The sequence below is a fragment of the Acartia tonsa genome, chromosome 14 (genome assembly GCF_053477335.1).
Source record: "Acartia tonsa isolate MP-2025a chromosome 14, ASM5347733v1, whole genome shotgun sequence".
Taxonomy (NCBI): Eukaryota; Metazoa; Arthropoda; class Copepoda; order Calanoida; family Acartiidae; genus Acartia; species Acartia tonsa.
The window spans coordinates 14027485-14054549 of record NC_137273.1 but is presented as its reverse complement, the minus strand read 5'-3'; the positions used below and the strand labels follow the sequence as shown (position 1 = coordinate 14054549).

Sequence of the window (27065 nt, the reverse complement as noted above, 5' to 3'; positions counted from 1 at the left end):
AAAAATGTGTCAAAATATGGATGTAGAATATACGTGGATATTATTACAGGGAAGTATAGTCTTCAATTCAGGTTGCTAACATCGACATAATTTATTGGTCAGGTCGTTCATCCAGTAGGGATGGAGTGGTTGGGGTAAAGGAAATACAAGGGGGGGGGGGATGAGTCATTGAATATTTATAAAAATGAATAATTAATCAACTTAAAATATACAAGTGGCTACGTCCCGAAATGCCTCTAGGGGCCCTTGAGGGTGGTAGTTAGGGAACCCCTCCCCTACCACTTTCAAAAAATTAAATAGTTTTTAGGGGGTCATTTTTCTTGAGACAATATCTCTTGGGATGGTAGTAGTACCCTTCCAAAAATGGTTATGACCCATGAGAAGCTACCCTGTAAAGGAGAACCATATCGGTTTAGTGGTTAGCAAGATCCTTCGGTACACATCCACATAGACAGACACACACAGATCCTGTTACTTTTATATCAAAATTTCCAAAATGAATTAAAGAAGTGCACCAAGCAAGCAATAAATGGTTTAATTTATTTTTAATTTAACACAAATACTTTAGTTTTTTACTTTTCCTTGGCCTATTAAGTTATTAACATTGTTTTAGTTTTTTATTTGTATTGAATACATATTTCCAATATGGCTTTGAAACCGATTCATATCCGCTGGATTAGAACCGGTTGTTAGCTATACTAGAAAATCATGTATAGCATCGTATTTCTGACAATTTTCCACAAATATTAAAATAAAAATAATAAATTTTGTTATCCCGGGCCTGAGGCCCTTGGGCTACCAAAACTGGTTTTTATTATTTATTTTAAAATCCGTAGAAAACTGTCTAAAATAACTATTCTGGTATTATAGTGTTCAAAATGAGATTACAATGTCTACAAATATTAATGCTTTTTACTCTACCAGAGTCACTTTTTAGCCAGGTAGAAAAAACATTAATAACAATTTAATAAGGACTATTATTCAGAGAGATTGAACAATGGACCGTTTATTACAATAGTCCCCAAAGTATTATAATAACGTTTTCTTATTCGTTGGCTTAACAACTTTGGGGTCTTTTGATAGGTTAGTTAATTAAGTTGTGTGTTCAAATATTTTAACCACTAATTTAAATTTACAGAAGGGGTAATTTTGTGTCTAATCATTGGGTATGTACGTAGATTTATTGTCATTGTCTTTTCCATTTATATCTCTGACAATCATTTATCATATAGAACCTAGTACTTTTATAACTTTTTATGAAGCCTATAAAAAAAGACGTCATACTGCCATGCCATTGGCCAATTAAAATGTATACTGGTCTGCCATTGATTAATTTAAATGTATACTGGTCTACCATTAGTAATTCAGTCTGTGTATTGGCCTAGCATTTGTCATTTGTATTGTATGACGTCATTTATAGGCACTATAAAGAGTTTCAGTACTTTTAGGTAGAACAGGGGAAGGGGCTGATAGTGTGGTAGGGGTGAAGCAGTTCAACCCTACTGAGCGAGTCCGGTCAAAAGAGCCCCTAGCCTTAAGGATTCTATCAATAAAGTACTACAAGTAGTTACAGTTTAAATGTTTTATTTGAACTGATTATACACAACAAATTAATGGCTTTATATACAAACAGATTACAATATTGGGTTAGGTAGAAAATGGGAGAAGATGGGGGGCTGCAGCCAGGTGAATAGCAGATGGGCAGGCCCCTGTAGGGGGTAAGGTAGACGTCCCCCGGAAAAGGGTATGTTAACTGGAACAAGAAGGGGGGGGGGCAACTCCCTCCCCACATCAGCGGCTGATAACTTTGACTGCATTCTTTGGCAGTCAAAATAGAAGAAAGAGTTGGCTTAGGAATGTGATGGGTGGAGGGAGTCTCAGAGCGTAGTATGCTCTAGGAAATGACAGTCTGTCTGTCCGACCACCACAACCTCCCCTTCGAGTCGTGAGGGACCTCAGGACATCAGGCCTTGAACCATGGTGGGCGGCAGACTCTTTCTGGGCCACAGCGTGGTGTAGAACAACTCGGTCCACACGGGCCCCTTTGGACACCCACTGCTTGGTGTGGCTGTTGTTGGTGATCAACATGGTCAGCTCCCTGTCGGCTCGCAGCTGAGAGTTGGGGATGGTCAGACCTCGGCGTTGGAAATTCTGTCTGGTCTGCAGGACGATCTCCGTCTTGGCTGGCAGCTGGAAGTGGAGGTCCAGGTACCCTCTGGAGGCCCCTAGAGGAGGGACGGCAAGAGAGGTGGGCACATACAGGTCCATTGGTGCTCCTGCCTTGTTCAGGTTGCTGGGGGCCTTGGCTCCCACCCTCACGGGGATTGCCAACATCTGGAGGGAGCATATGGCCCTGGTGTCATCCTCGGGGGCCGCAACCTCCATATCGGTGGCTGCCTCTCGTTCGGGTGGCTTGCTGCGGGACAGTGGAGGCTCCATGTTGGCCTCTGGGTTCCAAATGGCATTGGTAGGTGGCATTGGTGCTGGCGGCGGCGCCAGAGGAGGTGTTCCCAGTTCTGCAGGTTGGCTGGTCAGGTTCTCTTCTTCTCCTCCAGGGTGGTTGGTCCGGTTCTCAGGTATCTCCAACTCTAGTTTGTCCGTTGGATTACATATGGCGCCAGCTGGCGGCGCAGGCGCAGATCCAGACTGCTCTCCTCCTTCTTCAGGGTTGCTGGTCAGACTCCTGTCAACAGCTGGTGGTGGCAGGACAGTGGCTTCGGCTGGTTGGTACAGGGGCAGCTGGCCAATGGGTCCATGTTGACTGCTAGCTGGTACGGTTACTGCAACCGTTCCACCATTGGATTGAGTATCCAGTTTTTAGGGTCACGGATAACGCTGGCAGGTGGTGGTGGTGATTTGGTGGCCACCTTGTCTCACCCAGGGTTGTCTCGGACGGGGGCAGGTAGGAGACTGGCAGTCAGATTTTCAGTGTAGGGGTAGGTCAGTTCCCTGCGTCGGAGGTTGGTGCCAGTCTGAAGGTCCGGCGGGGGTCTAGCTGGCCTCTGGGCAGGCAGCTCCCCAGTCCCTGCTGTGAGGGGACTAAAGGTACAACATCCTGAGATCTCTCCCCTAGCCGGGAGGTGACCTGGCACTCTGTTTCCATCTGGGCTAGGAAAAGATCTTTGACCGTTGGGCTCGTTACAGGGTGCATCTTCTTCCCTTCCCAGGCGACGGCGGGGGGTGGCTGATGTCTGTATTCCTGGGTCCCATACATCATCAGCTGGAGGTGTAGGTCTAGGAAGGTCTCCCCTGGCTGGCAAGTTCTTCTCGGCTGGCCTTGGACAGGGGTGTCTGGCTGGAGGTGACCACTCATTGGCAGTTGAGGGTAGAGTTGGTGAACCCTTCCCAGGAACAGGCAGGTTGGTTGCTATTGGGTCTGTGCAGAGGCAGGCAGCCGATCGTCTCCCAGGGGCCTCTAGGCCTCTTGGGGAGTGGTGTCCTGCTATCCCTTTGCACCTCTGACCCAGTTCACAGCTGGGGGTGGTGGCCTCAGCTAAAGTCTCCTTCTGTTCATCCGGCTGGGGCCCCAGCGTCTAAGCAGGGTCCCCAACTTCTGGCGGATCCCCGTCGGCTGGTTTCCTGGGGGCGAACGTGGTCACTCCTCCTCTTCCACTGGTGGTGACGGGGGTCACCTCTTCTCTCGTCTTGGTGGTGAGGGGTGTCACCTCTCCTCTCATCACCACTCCCCCTCGTCACCTCTCGATTGAAACACGCTGACACCAAATTGTATTAGGGGTGAAGCAGTTCAACCCTACTGAGCGAGTCTGGTCAAAAGAGCCCCTAGCCTTAAGGATTCTATCAATAAAGTACTAAAGTTTGAATGTTTTATTTGAACTGATTATACACAACAAATTAATGGCTTTATATACAAACAGATTACAATATTGGGTTAGGTAGAAAATGGGTGTGGAGAAGATGGGGGGCTGCAGCCAGGTGAATAGCAGATGGGCAGGCCCCTGTAGGGGGTAAGGTAGACGTCCCCCGGAAAAGGCGGAAAAGGGTAGATTAACTGGAACATGAAGGGGGGGGGAGGGGCAACTCCCTCCCCACATCGGCGGCTGATAACTTTGACCACATTCTTTGGCGGTCAAAATAGAAGAAAGAGTTGGCTTAGGAATGTGATGGGTGGAGTTTTAACACCAGCATTTGCCAGGAGTCTCAGAGCGTAGTATGCTCTAGAAAATGACAGTCTGTCTGTCCGACTACCACAATAGGAATGAGGTTGTGAATGAGGTTGTGAGGGGGGGAGGGATTTTTTTATGGGGAGGGGAATGATTTAATTCTATAAGCAATTTCTTTTGGTATACTCCCAAAAAGTAATTATTAACCTTCTCGTAACCTATGAGGATCTACGGCGTTGCTACAAAAGACCAACTCTACAAAAGATCAACACTACAAAAGACCAACACTACAAAAGACCAACACCTACAAAAGACCAACACTACAAAAGACCAACGAATATATATTGTTATATAAACATCAAATGTATTAATAAGGTAAAACATATTCAATTTATGTACTTAGTAATAGAAGCACATATAATACATACAAATTTCGTAATTGTGTTGTTTATAATCTATCTAAAGCATTCATTATATTTATTAATTTGATAAATACAAGTTTAATGGTAGACCATTTGCAGCTTAAGACCATCATTACGATTTTTTTAGGTGTTGGTCATTTGTAGTGTTGGTCTTTTGTAGGTGTTGGTCATTTGTAGTGTTGGTCTTTTGTAGGTGTTGGTCTTTTGTAAGAACTACTTGTTGGTCTTTTGTAGTGTTGGTCTGTTTTAGAGGTGGTCTTTTGTAGCAACGCCGGATCTACATTGTAATGCAAAACAATATCAGAGCTGGATCTTTAAATCGTTTAGAGGTGCGCTGAACCGGGGCGATTCATTTCAGCGCACCATCAGATTATTAATACCAATCTTTAAATCAAATTGGCATGGACGATTTAGCGCGGCCAGTGGCGCGGTACCAGCGTGCCAATGATACTCAACTAGTGGCATTGCCGCGCTAAATCAGGGTGAATCATATTTAATAAATAAATATTTTTAAAAATTAGTTTAATATTTTATTGCAAAACTATCATGAAAACATTTTTATAGTTATTTAAAAAAAAATTATATATTGTTTTATATAAAACGCTGTACTGACCCAGCTTAAGTTATAAAATTGTACCGGCACGTATGGATATGTTATTGAGTGTCGCCAGCAATCTAGCAACACCGTGCCGAAAATCTTTTTAAAGATCCATGTAAAATAGCAGTAGCTGTGGTGCACCTCCGGTTCACTTCTGAATCGCCCTGATTCAGCGCACCATCAAAACGATTTAAAGATCCAGCTCAGTTTAGCAGTTAGCAAAATCCTTAAAAATAGTTATTACAGGATAATATTTTTTAAGGAGGGTGTAAATAAAAGTAGGAATCTTCAGTGTTCTGCAAATTATTGTATAGATCTGGATACATATAAGAAGAGAAACTTGCCATATTCTCCTATTCAGGTATAATGGATTTATTATTTATTGGATCGTACACCAAGATTTTATGTACATTCCTGTCCATGTTAGCAACCTAGATTGACGACAATTTTTATACCCTGTCATAATATCCACTTATATTCCACATCAATTTCAGGTATTGCTATCACATTATGTACTCGGCCATCTTCAGCACTACTCCCCCCCCTCAAAAAAAAAATGTTGTGGTGGGGGGAGGGGTAGTTTCTCATTTGTATGTCAATTACTTTGGGGAGGTTAGGCTAGGTTATATTGGGTACTTGTTTGTCCTGCAGAGTTTAGGCAAAGCATAAACCACCCCCCCCTGCTTATTTTATATTTTTAAAAAATATATAAAGAAGGGGGGGGGGTGGGTTATCTTTGAAAAAAGGCCATTTATGGGTAAGCACTGATTTTTATTTATAGAGGCAAAATTGTAATGGTTGGTCCAGTCATTCATAATGGGTAGCTCAAATCGCCTTTATATGCATTTCAGAATGGCCTATAGATTTAAAATAAAATTTAGTACAATAATAATGCAACTTTTGTTAAGATTGAACTTCAGTTTGATGTGACCCAGATCATCAGTGTGAATGACAAAGATTTCACAATCACTTTTTCCATGTTCTTCAGGGTGAAGTGGCTGGAACCAAGAATAATAGGTATTTCTGAATAGAGATAATCTAGAGACATACTCTCTATATTAGCCAATAGGAGAACAGTAAAGGTACTTTCCAGACATGTCATTGTATGAAATTTGGTATAGATTTTGGTAGGAAGGGGCATGATTTTTTTCATTTTGTTTTTGTAAATAAATTATATCACATAAAAAATTTTTCTTAGAATAGTGTGAAGCAAATGAAAAAACCTATGATAAGTTAGGTATGAGTAGTTGAATTCTTTGGGATAAAGTTAGCTTTCTAAAATTATATCCATGAAAAATTTCATTGCTTGATAACTTAAATGTAAAAAATAAAAAAAAGGTGTTTGTCTGCTATAGGAATCAGTTTTTCAGTTTGAAAACTTTTGGGGTCAGATGGACTAACTAGATATATTATGTAGATTCAATTTAAAAGGACAATTATGTTCAATATGTGGTACTGTATTTTGATAATAGGTATTAATCTAGGTGTTAAAATGAACTACAATTTTCCATGATTTTTCTCTAGGTCCACCTACGACTGGAAAAGAAGATAAATGGGTTGCTGTGGACCTTGAAGTAATTTTAGTAAAAAACAAGGATGACAACATCTATAAAAGCGAAGCCCTAAAACGGTAGGACAAACGGACATTAACACTTGTATAGTGTCAAAACTGAAAAATCAGAATATAAATGAATAAAAGTCAAAGCAAAATTGTAGGAAAATTAGTTGAAAAACTTCTTGATACAGGATAATGTTTATGGACATACTTTCATTTTTAGGACTTGATTATAGAGTTGCTTTGCTTATAATATTGTACTTTGTTTTCCCATGAATCAGTATACCAAAAATCAGAACAATTGGATAATTAGATCACGAGAAAATTTGTAAAAATGTAAAAAATCAATATGTTTAAAATGGACATACAGACATATTGGTAATGATTATAGAGTTGCTACGCTTTCTAAATCGTACCTAACTACTATAGGAATCACCATGCAAAATTTGAAATCGATAGGACAATTATAACATGCCTAAATTAATGAAAGCTATCCATCTCAGACGTACGGACGGACCAACCCTAATTATAGAAAAGCATCGCTTTTAATAATGGGATGTCTATGAGTGTCTATGTCTGTTTGAACCAAAGAATATCCCTAATGCTGAATTGTTATGGTTTCCTTTACAATTCAGCTTCACATAGGTCCTGGGAAGGTTTATAAACTTATTGTACAGGAGAATACCACCATCCTCATAGGAGATATCACCCCTAGAAAAAATGTCCCCATACCAGAAAAATTTATTTTAAAATCTAAAATTGAAATTGGGGGGAGAGTTGGCGATTTCTGAAGCTATGATTGTATGGGTATTGTGATTTTTGTTTTACAGGGTGTTTTTTTAATAGAACAAAATATTGCTTAATTTAACCCACTTGCCATTGACAGAAGTTAATGATCTATATCTTCATTTCTTCAATGGGTTGGGAAGTTTTGTATAAGAAAAAGAATACTTAACGATTTTCATTATTATGCCTTAAAATCCGGTTTTTCCAAAATACCTATTTTTGGAAGATTTTTGGATCATGACAAATTTAAAGGGTGTGTAAAAATGTGTACCTTTTTAAAGTTCAAATTGCTCAGCTTGTGTTAATAGTAGAAAAATGCTATGCATACCGTTAGAATCGTCATAAACTCTAGTTTTTGTAAATATATGTTTCATTTGGAACATTTTACCACATAGCTCCTCTAGTATACGTGCCACATGAATAGTTCTTAAATATCCAAAAACTAGAGTTTATGATGATTCTAACGGTATGCATAGCATTTTTCTACTATTAACACAAGCTGAGCAATTTAAATTTTAAAAATGTACACATTTTTGCATACTTTTTAAATTTGTCATGATCCTAAAATCTTTCAAAAATAGTTACTCTTGAAAAACCGGTTTTTAAGGCATAATTTGTTGAAAATCGCTAAGTATTTTTTTCTTATACAAAACTTCCCAAACCCAATGAAGAAATTAAGATATAGATCATTAACTTCTGTCAATGGCAAATGGGTTAAATTAAGCAATATTTTTGTTCTATTAAAAAAGAACCCTGTATATTCTTAGTTTATTGGTGACTTATGGAAACCAGACCTGTTTGTTTACCATCTAAAGAGAACTGAAAATTTGAAATTGTTGACTCGGTTTGCAGGTATCTATAATAATAAGTAGAATGATGTCTGTCTGTTTGTTTGTACCGTAGGATCTCACTAACCAATCGGCGGTTTGCAGGTATCTATGATAATAATAAGTAGAACGATGTCTCTCTGTCTGTCTGTTTTAACTTGTACTGAAGGATCTCACTGACCAATCAGGTTCTCCTTTACAGGGTAGCTTCTCATAGGTTCCGGGAAGTTTTATAACTATTTTTTTGGTTTGTGGGACACCCTCAACCCCCCAAAAAACTGAAAAATACCTCCCCCACCAAAGAAAAAAAAGTTTTCTTTTGAAAACTGAAATTAACAGTGAGGGGTCTATTAACCCCTCCCCCCCCAAAAAAAAAAAATCCCCCCCCCCATAAAAAAATCTAAAATATAAAATGTTTTTCTATGCTGCTAGCAATTTTAGGTAATTCCTGGAACAACTAAACAGCTATCATCAAATTTACTTTGTCAATATGCTACGACGGGTATTCTCTCAGTTTTAGACTTGGCACTTTGAGGAAAAACACCTTTCTTTTTCATGATCAGTTTTTTTTTCTTGTAGGCCTGTGGTTTGTAAATGGTAATGAGATTATTTATAGCCAGGAATTAATAATGACATTCTGGTGTCCCATGAGATTTGACAACTACCCACTGGATACTCAAGTCTGCCAGCTAAAGGTTTGTTGATAAGCTATTAAATAACAACAATGCCGCACACACTTGGTACAATTTAAAGTCGTCTTACATTCATGTATGATAAGGAATTTGAGGGAGTGCCATTTTGAAGAATGTTTCAAACAGAAATGGCCTTGTATCTGCTGATACAAGGTTTAACGGTGGTTTCCTTTAAAGTACCTAGTTGAGCATAACAACACCAAGGCCCTTCTTTCCTTCCTTTTTTGAAATAAAATAAAGAGTGCTCAAAAAGGTACTTTGTGAGAAGGCATCATTAATTAAATCTATTTCAAAATATCTTGTTCCTAGTCTGAGAAGATATCAAAAAACCTCTACAAATTGGACAATTCTCAATAAACTCTAAAAAAATTTGTTTTAATTCTGATTTAATAAATTTTGATTCCTATTTAAAAAATGTCATAAATTGTATTTGTGCTGGTAGCCAGCGGTTTTTAGATTTTAGAGCAATTCTAAATCATCCAGCAGTGTATTATATTTATGAAAATCATGTGCAAGTTCCTCAGATAAAAATGTCCAAAATCTACCCACCCCAATGTAGGAAAGGACACCCTCCTTAATTTTACCCATGTTGGTGGAACAACCCCTTCTGATTTCATTTTCTATATGTTCAGATTGGTAGCTTTGCCTACAATGATGAAATTATGACCTTTAATACTTCATTTGACTATGACCAATCTGATAGCTGGATCAAGCATCCCAACACTGTGCTGGATTATCAAGTAGATATAGGACACCTGCCGTTTGAGGGCAGAGATTATATTTCTCCTGGATCAGGGACTGTTTATAATATTGCAGGTTATTATTATCATACTTATATAAAAATAACAGGTTGACTCTGTCTGTTTGTGTAGCAAAGGAACTTGCTGATAGCTGAAATTATTGTGTCCAAACTTTTAAGCCAATAATTTCAAAAAAGAAGGGGAAATTTTGTTTAGCGTTATTAGGGGAGTACTTTACTTTGTCAATAACTTTAAAAATAGAATGGGTAATATTTTTTCTCGTATTCATTCGAATCCGGTGGATAGGAACCGGTTCTCATCCATACGAAAAAACTATGTCTAGCATCGTATTATATCCAGCTTTCTACGAATATAAAAATGTACAATCATAAGATTACAACCAGTTTTTTTTACCCTGTGCCTTCGGCATCTCGGGGCTAAAAAAACTGGTTTTAATCTTATAATTGTACATTCTATATCCGCGGAAAGCTGTTTATAATACGATGCGAGAAATAACTATTCCCGTATTGCTTTGAAACAGATTCATATCCGGATGATTATGTCTAACATCGTATTATAACCAGCTTTCCCAGAGAGCTGTCTATAATGCGATGCGAGAAATAACAATTATTGTTATCAGGGGTGTACATCAATTTTTTTTATCTATTGTCTTCTCCCTTAGAGCCCTGGTAATCATAAATCCATTTCACTATTTTTAGGTATTCAGATGTCATTGAAAAGAAATTCGCTCAAATATTTAGGTAAAGTTAAATATACCCTAAAATTCAAATGACAACTTTAGTTTAAAATTTCTATGATGTATCAATTAAAGTATGATTTACAGTAGCAAAGCTACTCTATAATTCACTTTGTCTGTACATCCATTAGTCAGTCAGTCCATAATGCTAGGTGTGAAATGTAATTTTCTTGGCTGAAATTGAAGATAGGCAATTGAAATTCTGTGTCTAAAACGACCAAGCTAATATTGCTTGATTCACTTCTACAAGAGAGAGAGGTGGATCAAGCCTCTCATGTTTCAGAAGCCGTAAGCCCAGTTCCTGATATATAAAAGTGCTTTTTAATCTGTGAAAAAAATGTTCGGGCCAGGCAAAAAATGAGAGGTACAGAGCTTGCTGAGTGATACGCAATAATATCTTGATTTTATTGTGATGCGTTTAGCCAGAAGGTTATACAGCCTGGCGCAAGAAACATAGACATTTCATTTTTAATTTTGAAAGTGAATATCACTCAGAGTTGCAATAAATAATTATCTAAATAAATAGTTATTTGCGGCAAAACTGGGATAGCGTCTGGGAAGCTTTGATAGCCCAGGAGCGTCTTGGGAAGCTTTGATAGCCCAAATTTTTAAATTTAACTTTATTTTTATTTACCAAATGATAACTAAAATTGTAAACCTTGATTTAACCATCTAACCACACTAACCAAAATAATTATTAAGTATTTACTGGAGCGTATGTAGTGAAAGTAAGTACTACTAACATCCTAACACCCTAACCTTGTTTTATAATTTAACTGTTAATTATTTTATTTATATGTTTGTTTGTTTATGTAAATTGTATATGCAGTGCACCTAATAAAAAAAAAGAAAGAAAAGAAAAAAAAAATTAATAGAAAAGATTCCAAAAAAATTGGACCCAACTAAATAAAAAAACAAGAATAAAAAAAATCAAAGAAAACAAAAAACAAAACAAAAAAACTTAAAAAATCAACAAAAATATATAGAAAAAAAAAAATTTTAAAAAAGAAAGAAAAAAAAGATTGGTGCATTTTATTTTTATTTTATTTATTATTGTGATCAAAATATTCTGTGATTAGTACCTACTTCACTTCACGGTGATCCTTTGCAGGGCCACTTCTTAAGGGATCATTGATCTCTCGTCTAGAAGGAAGGAAAAGTAGTTTTATTTGTTCTGTATTGTTCTACACTATCATCATGGGTAACAAGAAAGAAAGCTATCCATGCATTGATTGTAAAAAAGAGGTCCTGAATAATCAGTCTGCCCTTGAGTGCTCTATATGTGAAAGATGGCTCCACAAGGACTGTGGCATTGATGATGACGAGTTTAAGCTAGCTGACAAGATCAAACAAAAGAAAGGATTTCATTTCTGGTCATGTGATGGCTGCAATAGAGGCATGTCTAAACTACAGAAAATGGTCACCAAACATGAAACTGAAATCAACAGCATGAAACTTGCCATTAAAGACTTGGAAGATACCAGAGACACAGCAAAAACAGAAAGGCAAGCAACAAACAACAAGGTTGAGTCTGTTTCTGCTGAAATTGCAAGTCTCAAAGCTGATAATGCTGATATTTATACAGAAATGTCCCTGAGAGAAAGAAAGAGGTACAATCTTGTACTATTCAATGTTCCTGAACCTAGTGCTGAAATTGAAAATAGAGAAAAACAAACTTTAGATGAAAATTACATCATCAAGTTGTTTAGGACTGTTGGAAAAGAGCTGATGATTAAAGATGATATCAAATTTGTTGCAAGAATAGGAGAAGCAGGAGACAAAATAAGGCCACTTACTGTTGGTTTACGTTCACCTGAAACAAGAGACTCCATTCTAAACCATGCCTTTAAGCTCAAAGACTCCATCTATTCAGACATTTCCATCTCACCAGATCTCACTAAAATTCAATTGAAGGAAGATAAAGAGTTACAGAAACAAGCTGATGCCCAAAACAATGCACTTACTGGTGATGAAGCAAAAAACTATATGTTCAAGCTGATAGGAATAAGAGGACAGAGAATAATAAAAAAAAGTGAAACGGTCAGACAACAGCCAAAACCAGGACAAAAACCAGAACAAAGCAAAGAAAAACCCTCCAAAACGAACCAGGATTCACAGTCAGAGAAGGACAAGGCAGGAGATGGAGGAGGACGACACAGACAACGAGATGGAGGTTCCAACAGGAGCCAGACCCAAAAAACAGTGTTAAATATTGTTTACTTAAATGCCAGGAGTATTGTCAACAAAATTGATGATCTTAACATTTTAGCACATGACAATAAACCAGAATTAATATTAGTAACTGAAACATGGTGCAATGAAAATATTCCTGATAGTCTTCTTAATATTCCTAACTATTATATTGAGCCAAAACTACGTTGTGATAGAAATGATACTGTGAATGGAATAGGTGGAGGCCTTTTAGTGTTTGTTAGAAATGGACTAACAGTTTTACCAATTGACGACAACAGTGATTTTAACCAATATTGTAAGTTTAAAGTTCTTGACCAAAAACTTGACACAAATTTTTATATTACACTTGCCTACAGATCTCCAAATTCCACAACTGAAAACAATGACAAACTATGTGATGTTATTAATAATTTAAGTGATAATGACTTTGAACTTATAATTGGTGACTTTAACATGCCCCAAGTGGATTGGAATAATTACTCTTCTACCTCACGAAAATATGACAGGTTTGTTGATGTTGTTATTAATAAAGGATTAAGCCAACTAATAGATTTTCCTACCCATATTAGAGGAAACATTCTTGATCTAGCCTTGACCAACCATCCTGAAAAAATCCTTAATATTGAAAGCCTTGGAAACCTCTCCAGTAGTGACCACTCTATTATTAGCATAGATGTACTTTGTAATTACAAAACTGATGATTGTGACCTTGTTCTTGATTGGAACAAAGCTGACAAAAGTGGATTTTCAAATCATCTTTCTAAAGCTAATTTATGTGCAAAGTTTAAGAGCTTAGACGTGCAAGATAGCTATGAACTTTTTAAAAAAACTATTAAAGAAGCAACAGAAATATTTGTTCCTAAGAAAAAGAGACGTCAGCTAAACAAACCTGTCTGGATGAATGCAGCTGTTATAAAACTTAGTCGTCAGAAACAAAGAAGATATGACATTTATATGAAGAACAAAACCGAGGAGAATCATAATATTTACAAAAAGTTGGAGAAAAAATGCAAAAAAGCAATCAGAAATGCCAAACGTAAATTTGAAAAGAAACTTGCTAACAATACAAATAAAAAACCCTTCAATGCTTATCTCAGAACAAAAACTAAAACCAGAACAAATGTTGGACCCTTAGTGGAAAATAACAATATTGTTACAGACAGTGTTGAAATGGCTAAAATTCTCAACAACTATTTTGCAAGTGTATTTACAAACGACTTTTCTTCTGTGAATGTTGTGACTGATTCAAATTCTAATAATGATATTCCTGAGCTTAACCAAATGTTTGTAACAGTTAACCAAACAAAAGAACAAATATCAAAGTTGAAAAATACAAACTCCTGTGGCCCTGATGGAATTAGCACTTTTGTTCTTAAAACTTTTTGTGACGAGCTTGCCGAGCCCCTGGCTATGATATTTAACAAATCTCTAAAATCATCTGAAGTTCCTACTGACTGGTTGTTTGCTAATGTTACACCAATACACAAGAAAGGAAGTAAAGGCAAAGCTGAAAATTATAGACCCATCAGTCTTACCTGTGTTCCCTGCAAGTTGTTGGAATCAATGATTAAAATCAATATTGTAAACCACATTGAACGAAATTTGCTGATGAAATTATCACAACATGGCTTCAGTAAAGGAAGATCCTGCACAACTAATCTCCTTGAATTTTTAGAAGATCTTGTCAATTATGTAGAAAATGGTAAACCAGTTGATGTTATCTACCTTGACTTTGCCAAAGCTTTTGACAAAGTGCCAATAAAAAAGCTCCTGCAAAAGCTTAAAGCTATGAAAATTGATGGAAAATTTTTAAAGTGGATCTCTAATTGGCTTAATTCTAGGAAGCAACGTGTTGTCATTAATGGAGAGGAGTCAGACTGGGTTGATGTTCTCTCTGGTGTACCTCAAGGAAGTGTCCTTGGTCCCCTGTTGTTCCTTATCTATATAAATGATATTGATGACGCAGCACCTTTCATTAAAGTCATGAAAAAATTTGCAGATGACACAAAACTTGGCCATCCTGTTACATCTGAAAACGACAGAAAACAATTACAAGAGCAGCTCAACTCTTTATGTGTCTGGGCCAACAAATGGGGCATGGAGTTCAATGTGTCCAAATGTAAGGTAATGCATTTTGGTAAAAATAATCCTAAATTTGATTACTCAATGAAGAACTCAATTCTGGCCAAAGTAGACCATGAAAAAGACCTTGGTGTCCAAATTTCCTCCAACCTAAAACCTAGCCAACACTGCAGGGAAATAGCGAGAAAAGCCAAAGGAATTCTTAAGCAGATTACTAAGGCATTTCATTTCAGAGATAGATTTATTTTCCTTAATCTATATAAAAGGTATGTACGTGTCCACCTTGAATATTCATCTCCATCCTGGTGTCCCTGGCAAACTGGAGATATAGAAGAACTGGAGCAAGTTCAAAAAAAGGCTGTTGGAATGATATCTGGGCTCAGTGGCAATACCTATGAAGAAAAGCTGCGAGAATTGAAACTACCATCACTTATTTTGAGAAGGATGCGTGCAGATATGATTCAGACTTTCAAAATTATCAAAGGAATAGACAAAGTTGATAAGCATCACTGGTTTAAGGCTCCACAACCCGGCCGAAGAACAACCAGGAACATACCTAATATTGATGGCGAAAACAGTCTACAAGTATTATTCCATCACACAGAAATTGGTAAAAATTTCTTCAGCACAAGAGCCACTAAAGATTGGAACAATCTACCTGTGAATGTTAAATCTACAGACAAAATATCAGTGTTTAAAAAACTCTTGGACAAATATATTGAAACATTGATATAGTGAATCAACAACCTCCTCTTATGGTCCTAATTGGACTTCTTGGAGTTATTTAACAATAAACCATAAACCATAAACCATATGCCATGTTTTTGTTAGTCTGTCTGTCAAAATTATGCTTCAAAAGACAAAAACAATAAATTAAAGGTTTTGTGAGTTTTTTTGAGAGAATATTTTAAATACCTATTCCAGTATGATCGATATTACAAAAATACGATAATAGTTATTTAACGCATTGTATTACAGACAGCTTACTTTAGATAATAATACCAGCTTTGTAAGCCCAAAGCTGGTATTATTTTTATGATTTTTATATCAATTTCAGCAGATATTAAACGGATTCAAAGCCATACTGAAAATAACTATTACTAAATTTGATTTAAATTATTTTTCAGTCAATTATTATCTCCCTTCTGGTCTTATGGTTGTTGTTTCTTGGGTAATGTATATCATCAAAACTTTTCTAAATTTTTGGTGTCTCCAAGGAAGGGAGGTAGGGGACATTGGACTGTAAATTATACTGGTATCCGCCACATTCTTTCCTTTGTAAGCTTTAAAACTTTGGGTATTTTTGGGGTATGATTTAAATTCAAACTAGCAAAGTAAAAACTTTCAACCTATATCTCTACTGAGCAAAGCATGTTTGATTCCAAACATTACATGAGGATTCCTGTAACAAATAGGTTAAATCTAGGCCTCTATATTAGAATCAGCCCAATGTCCCTACCTCCCTGTTCAAAAAAAGATATGAAAATTGTATGAAATATTTCAATTTAATTTAATCACAAATGTTCTTATGTTTTAAATGTAATTCAGATCAGCTTTTTTATTCCACCCGAAGTGGTTCCAGGTAAAAAGATTATTTTGAAATAAATTGAAAAAGAATGGGGTGGGTGGGGGGGGGGGGGGGGCTAGTTTTTTTTCCTATTCTCAACACCCGTTGGTAGGCCCTAATCCTCAAGATCCTATACTTGCAGTGCCCTACCCAGTACCCATTATAACAATGGATATAGAATACCTAGATATTGGGTATTTTTGTCCTCAATTTAAGTTGCTTGTCCTCAGATATTGGTCCATGGATGGGGATGGAGTAAAGTGATAAGGGTATGTGTTGGGGGCTATTATTATATTAGCCAGAAGTAACATGATATCAGGATTCTCTTACAATATGTGCAAATACTTTATCTTTAACCTAACTTAATTTTATTCCGAAAAATGTGTACAGCTTATACCAATTTTGAGTATATCATAAAACATTTGCCATCCAGTAACTGGGAAAAAGCCTTGATGTTGTATATTTTTCAGGAAGAATGGGGTTGTTAGTAACCAACTTTCTTGTGCTAGTCAATATTTTTAATTCAGTCTCAAATTCATCTCCCAATGTTACTGGATTTTCTGCCATTTCAAGTAAGAACATTAGAATCATAAAAAAATATTGATTTTTAAAAGCAAAGCTTTTCAATAATTATAGTCGGTCCGTCCAGAATCAGTGCTCAATTTTCCTCCCGGATTTTTAATGGGGCCTTAGGATAATATTTTTTGATTTATTATTCTGTTCCATTAACTTTACAACTAGCGGGCATTATTTACGATGTATTAGAGCAAGCCCTTTTGCAAAAATTTTAAAATTGGAAGTTTGTCTTTAATAAAAGTTGTCGCAAATGTAGGTATTAAATAATCTTTTTTTTCAGCGTGGATTATAGTGTGTGTTCTTTTTGTGTTTGGGGCACTTGTTGGTAATTTTTTTTTAATAATAAAACTTTTCTACGTTAAGAGTAACATACAGTTTTTGTTACTAAGTTAGGCATGTTGGAATTGTCCTATCGATTTCAAAATTGGCATGATGATTTCTGTAACATATAGTTACTCTTTAGGAAGACGAAAAAAGTCCCTAAAAAATCAGCATATTACGTCCTAAAAACGAGGGATTATCCATATCTTTTTTAAGGGTTTTCTTTCCCACTTCTCCTCTCCTCATCCCTCATTTTTGTGACGTCATTGAGGGACTATCTTCGTCTTCCTCTATAGATGTCCCTTGAAAGTCTATCCTTTTAAAAATAACTTTTTGCATGATATGATTATCCTATTCATCTGATTTGTGGAATAATAATTCCTATGCCAATAGGGTAAAATAATTCCATATTTTAGGTTATGCTTTAATCTTGATGAAGAAGATGCAGCTGTCTATACAAGAGTTTGAAAACGGACTCTCACCAAAATCAGGAACAAACTAATTCAATGAATTTCCTCATGAACAAGGATGACAACATCCCTAAAAGCGAAGCACTGAAACGGTAGGCCAAACGGGCATTAACACTTGTACAGTGTCAGAACTGAATAATCAGAATAAAAATGTTTAATTGTCGAAGCAAAATTGTAAGTAAACTTGTTGAAAAACTGCTTGATACAGAAAAATGCTTATTGACATACTTACATTTTTAGGTCTTGATTATAGAGTTGCTTCGCTCTTAATATTGTACTTTGTTGTCATAGGAATCAGTATACCAAAAATTAGATCAATAGATAATTAGATCACATAAAAATTTGTTGTTAAAAGAGTAAAAAAATCAACATGTTTAAAATGGACGTACGGACATTCTATAGAGTTGCTACGATTTCTAAATCGTACCTAACCACTGCAGGAATCACCATGCAAAGTTTGAAATCGATAGGAGAATTCTAACATGCCTAAATTAACGAAAAAATTAAATACGGACGTACAGACGGACGGATGGACGGACTGAACCTAAATATAGAAAAGCTTCGCTTTTAAAAAGTAAAAGGATGTCTAAGTGTACCAAAGGATCTCGCTAACCACAAAAAGAAAGAAGAAAAAAAACATTTTGCGTGTCCTAGAGGCCTCTGTTTTGTTAGCCCGGGGCTTCGTCCCCCTGGGCTAAAAACTGGTTTGAATAAATTTTAATTCGATATCCGCGGTAGGGTATCTATATTAATACAATACGTTAAATAACTATTAATAACTTTGTCTGTCCGTCCGTCAGTCCGTAAGTCCGTAACGCTTTGGGGTAAATGCATTTATATAATAAAGATACCCTGTACTAAAGAGCACCCAGTACACAACTCACTTGGTCCGCCAGTCTGGCAGAAATGCTACAAAAACATTTATAAATTGATATCTTAAGGTTTTTTCTTTTTTTATCTCATCCTTTTTTTTCCATTTCCAGCACATAACAGATAAACAACTCTATTGATTTCGTGGCTAGATAGCTTTTTGCGGATATTAAATAGGAAATTTTAAAGATTTTTATCCAGTTTTGTTGGCCGAACATAGGTACAAATAAAAACGATATTGATTTTATCATTTTTATTTTACTAGTCGTGTAAATTTGTGTTGAAATATGATTTTAAACATGATTTTTCAGTATGGCTGAGAACCGATTCTAATCCAGCAGATATTAATCGGTTTAGAAGTTATACTGGGAAAATTTTTTATTATAAATTTTTAATATTGAAATTATATTTGAATAAATTGTGAAGGAAATTGGCATGGTAACCAGCTCATTTTTGTTGACAAAGGTAAGTTAATGGATCTTACACCAGATTGTTATGTTCTATAATAAAGTGAACTCCTTAGCGGGCTAAAATAACTATCTTCCCCATCTCCCTTCTTTACTCCATCCTCCTACTGGATAAACGGCCTGACCAATAAATCCGGGGGAAAATTGCAATCTAAATTGACGATAATTTTTCTAATGTTATATCATCCACATATGTTCTACATCCATTGGTAAGTTAACACTAATATTCCAGTTAGGCTTCGAAACAGATTAATAAAAATATCTACTTGATCAGAACAGGGTTTCAGCCATACTTAAATTTGGAATAGCTATTTGTTAAAATATTATTTAAACCCTAAAGCACTTGATATTGTATAATAATCTTTTCTGACCGAATGATCATAATGTTATACTATAATTTAAAGCAGTAAGGTTTTTTTCGAAGAATATTAAAGTCCCTCCACCGATTATGACGTCATACGATAAATTAATCCACTTTTATTAAAAACTTTGCAGATTGTGTTTGTGTTGGTTCCTGCCAATAGGCAACATGTATAAAAGATTTTCCTGTGTATTAGAATTAAATTAATGAAATAAAAAATCTACTTAAATTTCAGCTTTTGCCCTTGGCTTCCCCTTGGTCTTTGCTTTGTTTAACCTCGTCTACTGGCCTGTTAGGTAAGATGTATATCTTTTACAGAGACTAGGGAATGTGATTCAGACAAACGATTTTAAGTGAAAATTTCCCCACAACCCTTATTTCTCCCCTCCTTAACCACTTTCTTTCAGCTACATAAAAAAAAACAAGTTTTACGCCAACTCTACACCAACAAAATGTTTGATTTTCGACCATTTCAAATAGAATTAATTGGTTGAATAACAGTCTCTGATCTTTTGGAGCGAAGCTTTTCTTTAGATGAGGGTTTGTCTGTAAGTCCGTTCTAATGTCACTAAATTGCGGGTAGGGAGGGGACATTGGAACGTAAATTTTAATGATATCTGAAGTTATTAAAATTCATGTTTTCTCTATTTTTGGCTTAAAAACTTTCTTTAGTACTTTTATTAAATCTTTTATAATTGGTTCAAACAACAATTCCAAGAGAGAGAGAGAGAGAGACACACAGAGAGAGACAGAGACAGACAGACAGAGACAGAGACATAGAGAGAGAGAGAGAGAGAGAGAGAGAGAGAGAGAGAGAGAGAGAGAGAGAGAGAGAGAGAGAGAGAGAGAGAGAGAGAGAGACAGAGAGAGAGAGAGACAGAGAGAGAGAGACTGAGAGACATAGAGAGAGAGAGAGACAGACAGAGACAGACAGAGACAGACAGAGAGACAGAGAAACAGAGACAGAGAAACAGAGAGATAGACACAGACAGAGACAGAGACAGACAGAGAGACAGAGAAACAGAGAGAGAGAGAAAGACAGACAGACAGAAAGAGAGAGAGAGACAGAGAGAGAGACAGAGACTGAGACAAAAAGATATTATAAAAAAGAAATAGTCTAAAACAGAAGTCACAATCAATTATATTTATATATAGCGGCTTCGCCCCAAGAGGTTTAATCAAACCAATTTTTTGGGGGGGTTGTAGTCGACCCCACTTTTTTAATTTTAGTTTTAAAAAGAAATTTTTTTTTTGGGGGGGGTATTTTTCATTTTTTGGGGGGGTTGGGTGTGTCCCACCCCCCAAGAAAATAGTTATAAACCTTCCCGGGACCTATAAGAAGCTACCCTGTAAAGAAGAACCCGATCGGTTCAGCGGTTACCGAGATCCTTCGCTACAAACAAACAGACAAACAGACAGACAAACAAACAGACAGACAGACATCGTTCTAATTTGTATTATAGATATATATATATTATACTTTGCTATTAAAAATGTTTTATTTCAGCTTATCCTAGAGAAACAGCCAGTAACATGAAAGTGCTCAAGAAAAAATAAAAATAAAGAAAATCTAGAAAGAAATTACTCATATATAGTAAATACAATATAATATATTTTTTATTGATACTATTAAATAAATTCACTATTGTATAGATAATGTAAAAAAAATATTTTTAAATAAAGATAGATCTATATTTTTGTATATAACCATTAAAAGACGACTTTTATTGTCAACATAGTTTTTAAAAGCGAAGCTTTTTTAAATCAGGGACTGTAAGTCCGTCCGTCCGTCCGTAACGGATAGCTTTTTTCGATAATTTAGGCATGTTAGAATTGTCCTATCGATTTCAAACTTTGAATGATGATTCCTGTTGTAGTTAGGTACGATTTAGAAAGCGTATCAACTCTATAATCGTTACCAGAATGTCCGTACGTCCATTTTAAACATGTTGTTTTTAACTTTTTTAACAACAATTTTTTATGTGATAAAATCATCCAATTGATGTGATTTTTAGATTACTGATTCCAATTACAATAAGGAACAATATTAAGAGCGAAACATCTCTATAATCAAGTCCTAAAGATATCAGTGTGTCCTTAAACAGAATTCTGTATTTAAAAAATTGTGCACCAAATTTACGTTTTATTTTGTCAAAACTTATATATTATTATTTTGTATATTCAGTTCTGAACCTGAAATTGACTTGAACACCTGTATTTCATATGAGGATGTACTACTAGAGGATATTGTAGTATTTTGGTAAGATAAAATGCTTTGTTTAAGTCAAAAAAAATATTTTTGCTCTTTACCTTGATGACCCTGCCAGGTTTGATGGCATCCTGTGCCCGCAAAGATAGAGGTATTTAGAAATTCCAACTCTTAGTTATGTGTCATACCCATACTTAAAAAGTCACGCAGTTTGGGCTCTTTATCTTTCACACACAGAAAATAAGATAGAAAAAACTTGAGGGGGGGGGGGGGTGGGGCGTTCAACGCCTTCCCCTGACCGCGGTCGACCGTTAAGGGTTAACATATGCAGAGATCTTAAAGGATTACACAATGAAAGATAGATTAATTTAAACCCCTTAATAAGAAAAATAATTTTTTGTTGTTGGAAATCTTGGTCAATGCTAGTTTCAACAATCAGGAGTTGTTAAGTGCCCAAAGGAGTGTTTATAAAACTTTGGGAACTATTAAAATTTACAGTCTTATGTTCCCTCCCTCCATGGATAAAGCCTGTATTTATATCCTGAGCGCCATATGTTACAAGAAATCCATCAAATATACAATAATATTATCCAGGGCTCGGAAGCTGCGAGTCATCCGCGACAAAGCCTCAAACTTAAATCCGTATGGATGCTTTCAATTTTTTTTAGAAAGAGGTATTGACATAATTGGTCAGGTTTAGACTTCTAGCTGAATATTAATATTGTTAAAGGTTGATTTTTCTGAGGCATACATGCGGGGGACGCGTGGCTGCCGAGCTCTAGTATTATTATTCTCTACAGTATAAAAATAAATATCCTATGTACTAAAGTAACAAGATGTTTATCAGTCCGCCTGTCGGTATATATTGACTCTTGACTCTAGGGGCGTGGCTACGCTTCAGGTACAAGTCCTCTCCACGTCACCTTTGAACATACTCTGCATTTAAATTGCAATGCAAAGAGCTCAATCGCCTAGGGTATCAACACCCATCAGACAACCAATCCTTTGATTGCACGACTTTTGTCTGAGAAGTCCTAACTGTGTATGGTAATGATTTGTGCCTATTTTGGGCCAAGGCATTCCCCCTACTCTAACTATTTATGTCGTGCATCTGACATAGCAGCAGTAAGATTGTCTTTAGTTATGACGCAGTGTCGGGCCGATATTCGAACCTTCCCGACGACGAGCGGATGCGCTACGTGTTGAGCCATGGTCACGGGTTTTGTCGGTATATACGTACGCTAATATATCTAATACGTATAATACCCCCTTTGGAGATTTGGCCTTAATAAACATAACTTTTAAAGATTTTTCTCGTATTCATTCGAATTCGGTGGATAGGAACCGGTTCTAATTCATATGAAAAAACTATGTCTAGCATCGTATTATATCCAGCTTTCTACAAATATAAAAATGTACAATCATAAGATTAAAACCAGTTGTTTAGCCCGTGCCTTTGGCACCTTGGGGCTAAAAAAACTGGGTTTAATCTTATAATTGTACATTTTATATCCGCGGAAAGCTGTTTATGATACGATGAAAGAAATAACTATTAAAAATAATTAATGACATACTTACATTTGTAGGACTTAAAGAGATGCTTCGCTTTAAACATTGTACCTTGTTGTCTTACTATTCAGTATAAAAAATCTGAATAAATATATCAACATGTTTTAAATGGACGTACGGACATTCTTGTAACGATTATTTAGTTGCCATGCTTTCTAAATCATACGTACTTTGCTTTATAAAAGTATGCGAATGAATAAGAATACTTACTACCTTCTCAAGCAAATGTAATAAATGTATTACCCTAGATGTGTACATTTTTAAAAAATATTGTGTTCAGATTGTTCCTACCTGTGCTATGTTATTTAAAGTAGAGTAGTTGCGCTCCCTTTCAATAATAAATTTAAGAATTATAATTTTAACCTGTATAACCGTTGTATATTTGATTTCTTTCCCCAAAGTATATACAAAGGGAATCTTTTTATATTGCAATTGACCTAACCTAATTTTATGGGGCTTCGTAGCTCAGTGGTAACGCACTGAGTTACGGTGATGAGAGTTCGAGATCAAGTCCCCATGTGGCAACTCGAATTCTTAGTTGAACATATTCACACAACTTCCCCTGGTTGTGTAAGAAGGGAGATTGTTAAGTGGTTTGGATACTTAATAGTCACGTACATAATATCTGTACAACCCTTATCCCAAGCTCCTCTGCGGAGAGCGTCATTCATTACGGTGACTTAATTTGGGACACCTGCCATACTCGGCGAGGGTGAGGTAATAAAGAGTAGCTCCCTTGAGACAGCGGGTCAAGGCATAATGTACTTGGGCGTGGAGCTTGATAGCCCTAGTGACTATACAAAAGTGTCTCAGCCTACTCCATGACTACTTAGGTCCAAACACTAAGAAACTATGGCTACACACACACACACCTAACCCAATTTGTAGATAGAAAGATTAGTATTGTTAAAACTTAGGCATAAACTAAAGTAGAAATCTCTATGGTTGTTGTTAGGTTAGAAGCGAAGCTTCTTTACAATTGGAACCAAGGAACGTCCGTCCGTCACACTAACAGATCTCTAATATACATGTATATACAGACAACTACCTCCCTTTCCTTTTTCAAAGACCTCTTTCGCCTGCTTCTAGATTATTTTCTGCTACTTGGCGGTGTTATTATAAGCGACACGATTGGTTGATTTTCAATTTTCAAAGGTTGCACAAGGCGGTTGCGATGTGGAGATACAGTTATTTAACCTTCTAGTATTTTACTCTTATGTCACACTAGGCTACTATTGGTCTAATTAATGGATTTATAGTCAAGACTTTCTATATTTATTGTAAATATAATCTATTATACAACAAATGGTTTTTGCTAAACATCATACCTACTAACCAGGAATCTAAAGGGATAAGACAATTGCCAATAAATTTATGTGTATCCTCAATTATGATACACAAAATTACCCCTTCTGTAAATTAGTGATTGAAGCGTTTGGACACACAACTCAAATCAACCAACCAATCAAAATTCTATAAAAGACCCCAAGGTTTTTAACCCAATGCATAATAAAACGTAATTATAACACTTTGAGGACTAGTGCAATAAACAGCCCAATGTCCCCTCCCTCCCTGCTCACTTACATACTTCTCTGTATTTTCACAGTAGCTTTTCTCCTATTTCTTGCCCCTAAAAATGCGGGGCAATCACCTAACGTACCCAATATAACCTAACCTAACCTAAGATAACCTATTAAAAGCCATTTTTAAAATACGACTAAACGCCCCTTAAGTGGCGTTTCAACGAAAGGGACTATACCCATCTTTCCTTTATATTCTTATTTTTTCTTATCTAAATTGATTATCAAATAGGCTAATAAATAATTGTAACACAAATTACTTGATTGGTTGAGGATTAATTTTTAAAGAATTTTTTTATTCTTTTTAAAAATCTACATTTCATTTCTTTTACCTTAGAATCTAAATATCATAATCCGAAGGCTCTTAAAGGATGAGAAGACTTTAGATCAATTGTATTCCTTAGATTATAGTCTGGAGATTAAAATGAGTAGTGACAAAATTAAACGTTTGTATGACTAAATTAAGATTTTATAAAACCTTTGAGCCAACAAATCAGAGAATGTATTTATGAAACATATGGAGGAGAAACTTTTGGCCGAAGTATCACGATTGAGGTCATATTTTTTCCTTCTAATATGACGTCAATCTAAATACCTTTGACATCGTAACGTTTGCCCCCTTTTTTAGGAGATATTTTTACCAGTTTTTACGAAAAAAAAATGCAAATCTATCAAACACTGATGTCTAAATCTAAATCTAGGAAGAATCATAACCAGCACATCAAAATTAAAAGATAATTTAAGTGAATGGAATAGTTATTTCTCGCATCGTATTATAAACAGCTTTCCGCGGATATAGAATGTACAATTATAAAAAAAACTGGTTTTAATCTTATGATTGTACATTTTTATGTACGTAGAAAGCTGTATATAATACGATGCTAGAAATAGTTTTTTCGTATGGATGAGAACCGGTTCCTATCCACCGGATTCGAATGAATACGAGAAAAAGTGTTACCCCAACCCCCTAAACCAGCCATATCAACTTCGTATGCTATCTGACACCCAAAATTATTGTAAAATCAATTTGCTTTTTTTGCGAAAACAGTTGGTATAAGAGCAAGACTCAAGCACTTTTTCTTTATATTATTTTATTTTCTGTTGTTCTATTGAATTTCATCTTGACCCAGATTCAAAAGTGTATACTTTTTATACAGAATAATCCTGATACGTTCATACAAACCAACTGAATTTAATATAATTTCAATATTGTTAAAAATTCAATAGCTACTTGGAGAGAGAGGGGAAATTGGACTGTATTTTATACTGGTTTCATTGGTTTAAAAACTTTGTTTTAATATTGTCAAATGTTTATTATTTGGTTAAAACCAGCAGTGACCCAACTTTAAAACAAATAATTTTTAAGGGGTAATTTTGTTTAACATAATTGGCGATTTTAATAATAAGCCTACCTTAAAACCCTTACAAATCTGGCCGCAATTCCCACCTTAAAAAATCGGGGGGGGGGGGGCTCTCTATCTCGGCTCCTGTTACAGATAGAGAATCGGTTAAAAATCGGTCAAGGAGTGGTCAAACGGTCATGACACTAATATTCACGGAAGTTCATTATTGGTCAAGTATTTACCAATTTTTTTTTAGGTCTCTAGATGTAATAGAAGTCACGATATCCCCTCCCCCCTTCCGATCTATAAGGGTATACTAATTGTTGTAATATATTTAGCTAAAAGCTTCCAAAAAATAATTTGAAACCTGTCCCTGGTTACATCAACCTTTTCTTTTTATCCTATATTATTGATTTTTTTTGGTCTGAAGACAGGAATGTCTGAAGATAATCAAATATCTTGAAATGGTTTTAGGCTGTTTTGTTACCTCCTCCGCCCTCCTCTAGAGTTTGGAAGTTTTATCTGTAGCTAAAGATCTCGGGAAATGATGGTTCCAATTTGTTTTACTTTTTTAATCTAGCTTTTTTAATAACTTGGGATGGTTTTAGGCAATTTCCTGTCATCCTTTGCCATCCCCTAGAGGGTTTAGAAGCATCAACTAGTAAAAAAGTGATTATAAATGCTAGAATATATAATATAAATTTTAGCTTAATCTTACAAACATACAAAATTTTCCTATTTTTCTTTTCAACTACAGCAAAGCAAAATAAATTAGAGATTTCCTATGCTTCAGCAACAGTTGCCAGATTCGAGAAAATCTGAAAATTTTTATTATTAAGAATGGGACCTAACTTGGACTATAAATTGTAACTCATCTCATTGGATACTTTTTTGAAATCTTGATTTGTTTGTACCTACTGCTGGGTGTAAACTTTTACAATAATGTCTCCTATCTAAAC

The 27065-nt window shown here is 35.8% G+C and overlaps 2 protein-coding genes and 1 long non-coding RNA gene across 3 annotated transcripts; all 3 read left to right on the top strand.

The window, feature by feature from the left end:
* Positions 1–865: 865 nt before the first annotated feature.
* LOC145306444 (gamma-aminobutyric acid receptor subunit rho-2-like) lies at positions 866–17739 on the top strand. The gene is made up of 13 exons (XM_080148540.1): positions 866–941; positions 5404–5502; positions 6050–6158; positions 6666–6715; positions 8250–8334; positions 8889–9004; positions 9634–9817; positions 10461–10502; positions 15901–15944; positions 16322–16355; positions 16811–16912; positions 17197–17241; positions 17654–17739. The coding sequence occupies exons 1-13, from the start codon at positions 879–881 to the stop codon at positions 17737–17739; spliced, it is 1059 nt and encodes a 352-aa protein (XP_080004666.1). The 5' UTR covers positions 866–878.
* Positions 11696–15582, top strand: LOC145306306 (uncharacterized). The gene has a single exon (XM_080148388.1). The coding sequence runs from the start codon at positions 11696–11698 to the stop codon at positions 15506–15508; it is 3813 nt and encodes a 1270-aa protein (XP_080004514.1). The 3' UTR covers positions 15509–15582.
* A 1262-nt stretch (positions 17740–19001) lies between the features above and the next one.
* LOC145306582 (uncharacterized) lies at positions 19002–21044 on the top strand. The gene is made up of 3 exons (XR_013875069.1): positions 19002–19042; positions 19641–19701; positions 20913–21044. It is a non-coding gene; the product is annotated as an uncharacterized LOC145306582 (long non-coding RNA).
* The last annotated feature ends 6021 nt before the right edge of the window (positions 21045–27065 follow it).

Coding starts and splice junctions, on each gene's coding strand:
- LOC145306306 (XM_080148388.1), top strand. CDS start 11,696: ATGGGTAACAAGAAAGAAAGCTATCCATGCATTGATTGTAAAAAAGAG.
- LOC145306444 (XM_080148540.1), top strand. CDS start 879: ATGAGATTACAATGTCTACAAATATTAATGCTTTTTACTCTACCAGAG. Junction 942..5,403: donor CAGAGTCACTTTTTAGCCAG/GTAGAAAAAACA, acceptor ATATTTTTTAAG/GAGGGTGTAAATAAAAGTAG. Junction 9,005..9,633: donor CTCAAGTCTGCCAGCTAAAG/GTTTGTTGATAA, acceptor CTATATGTTCAG/ATTGGTAGCTTTGCCTACAA.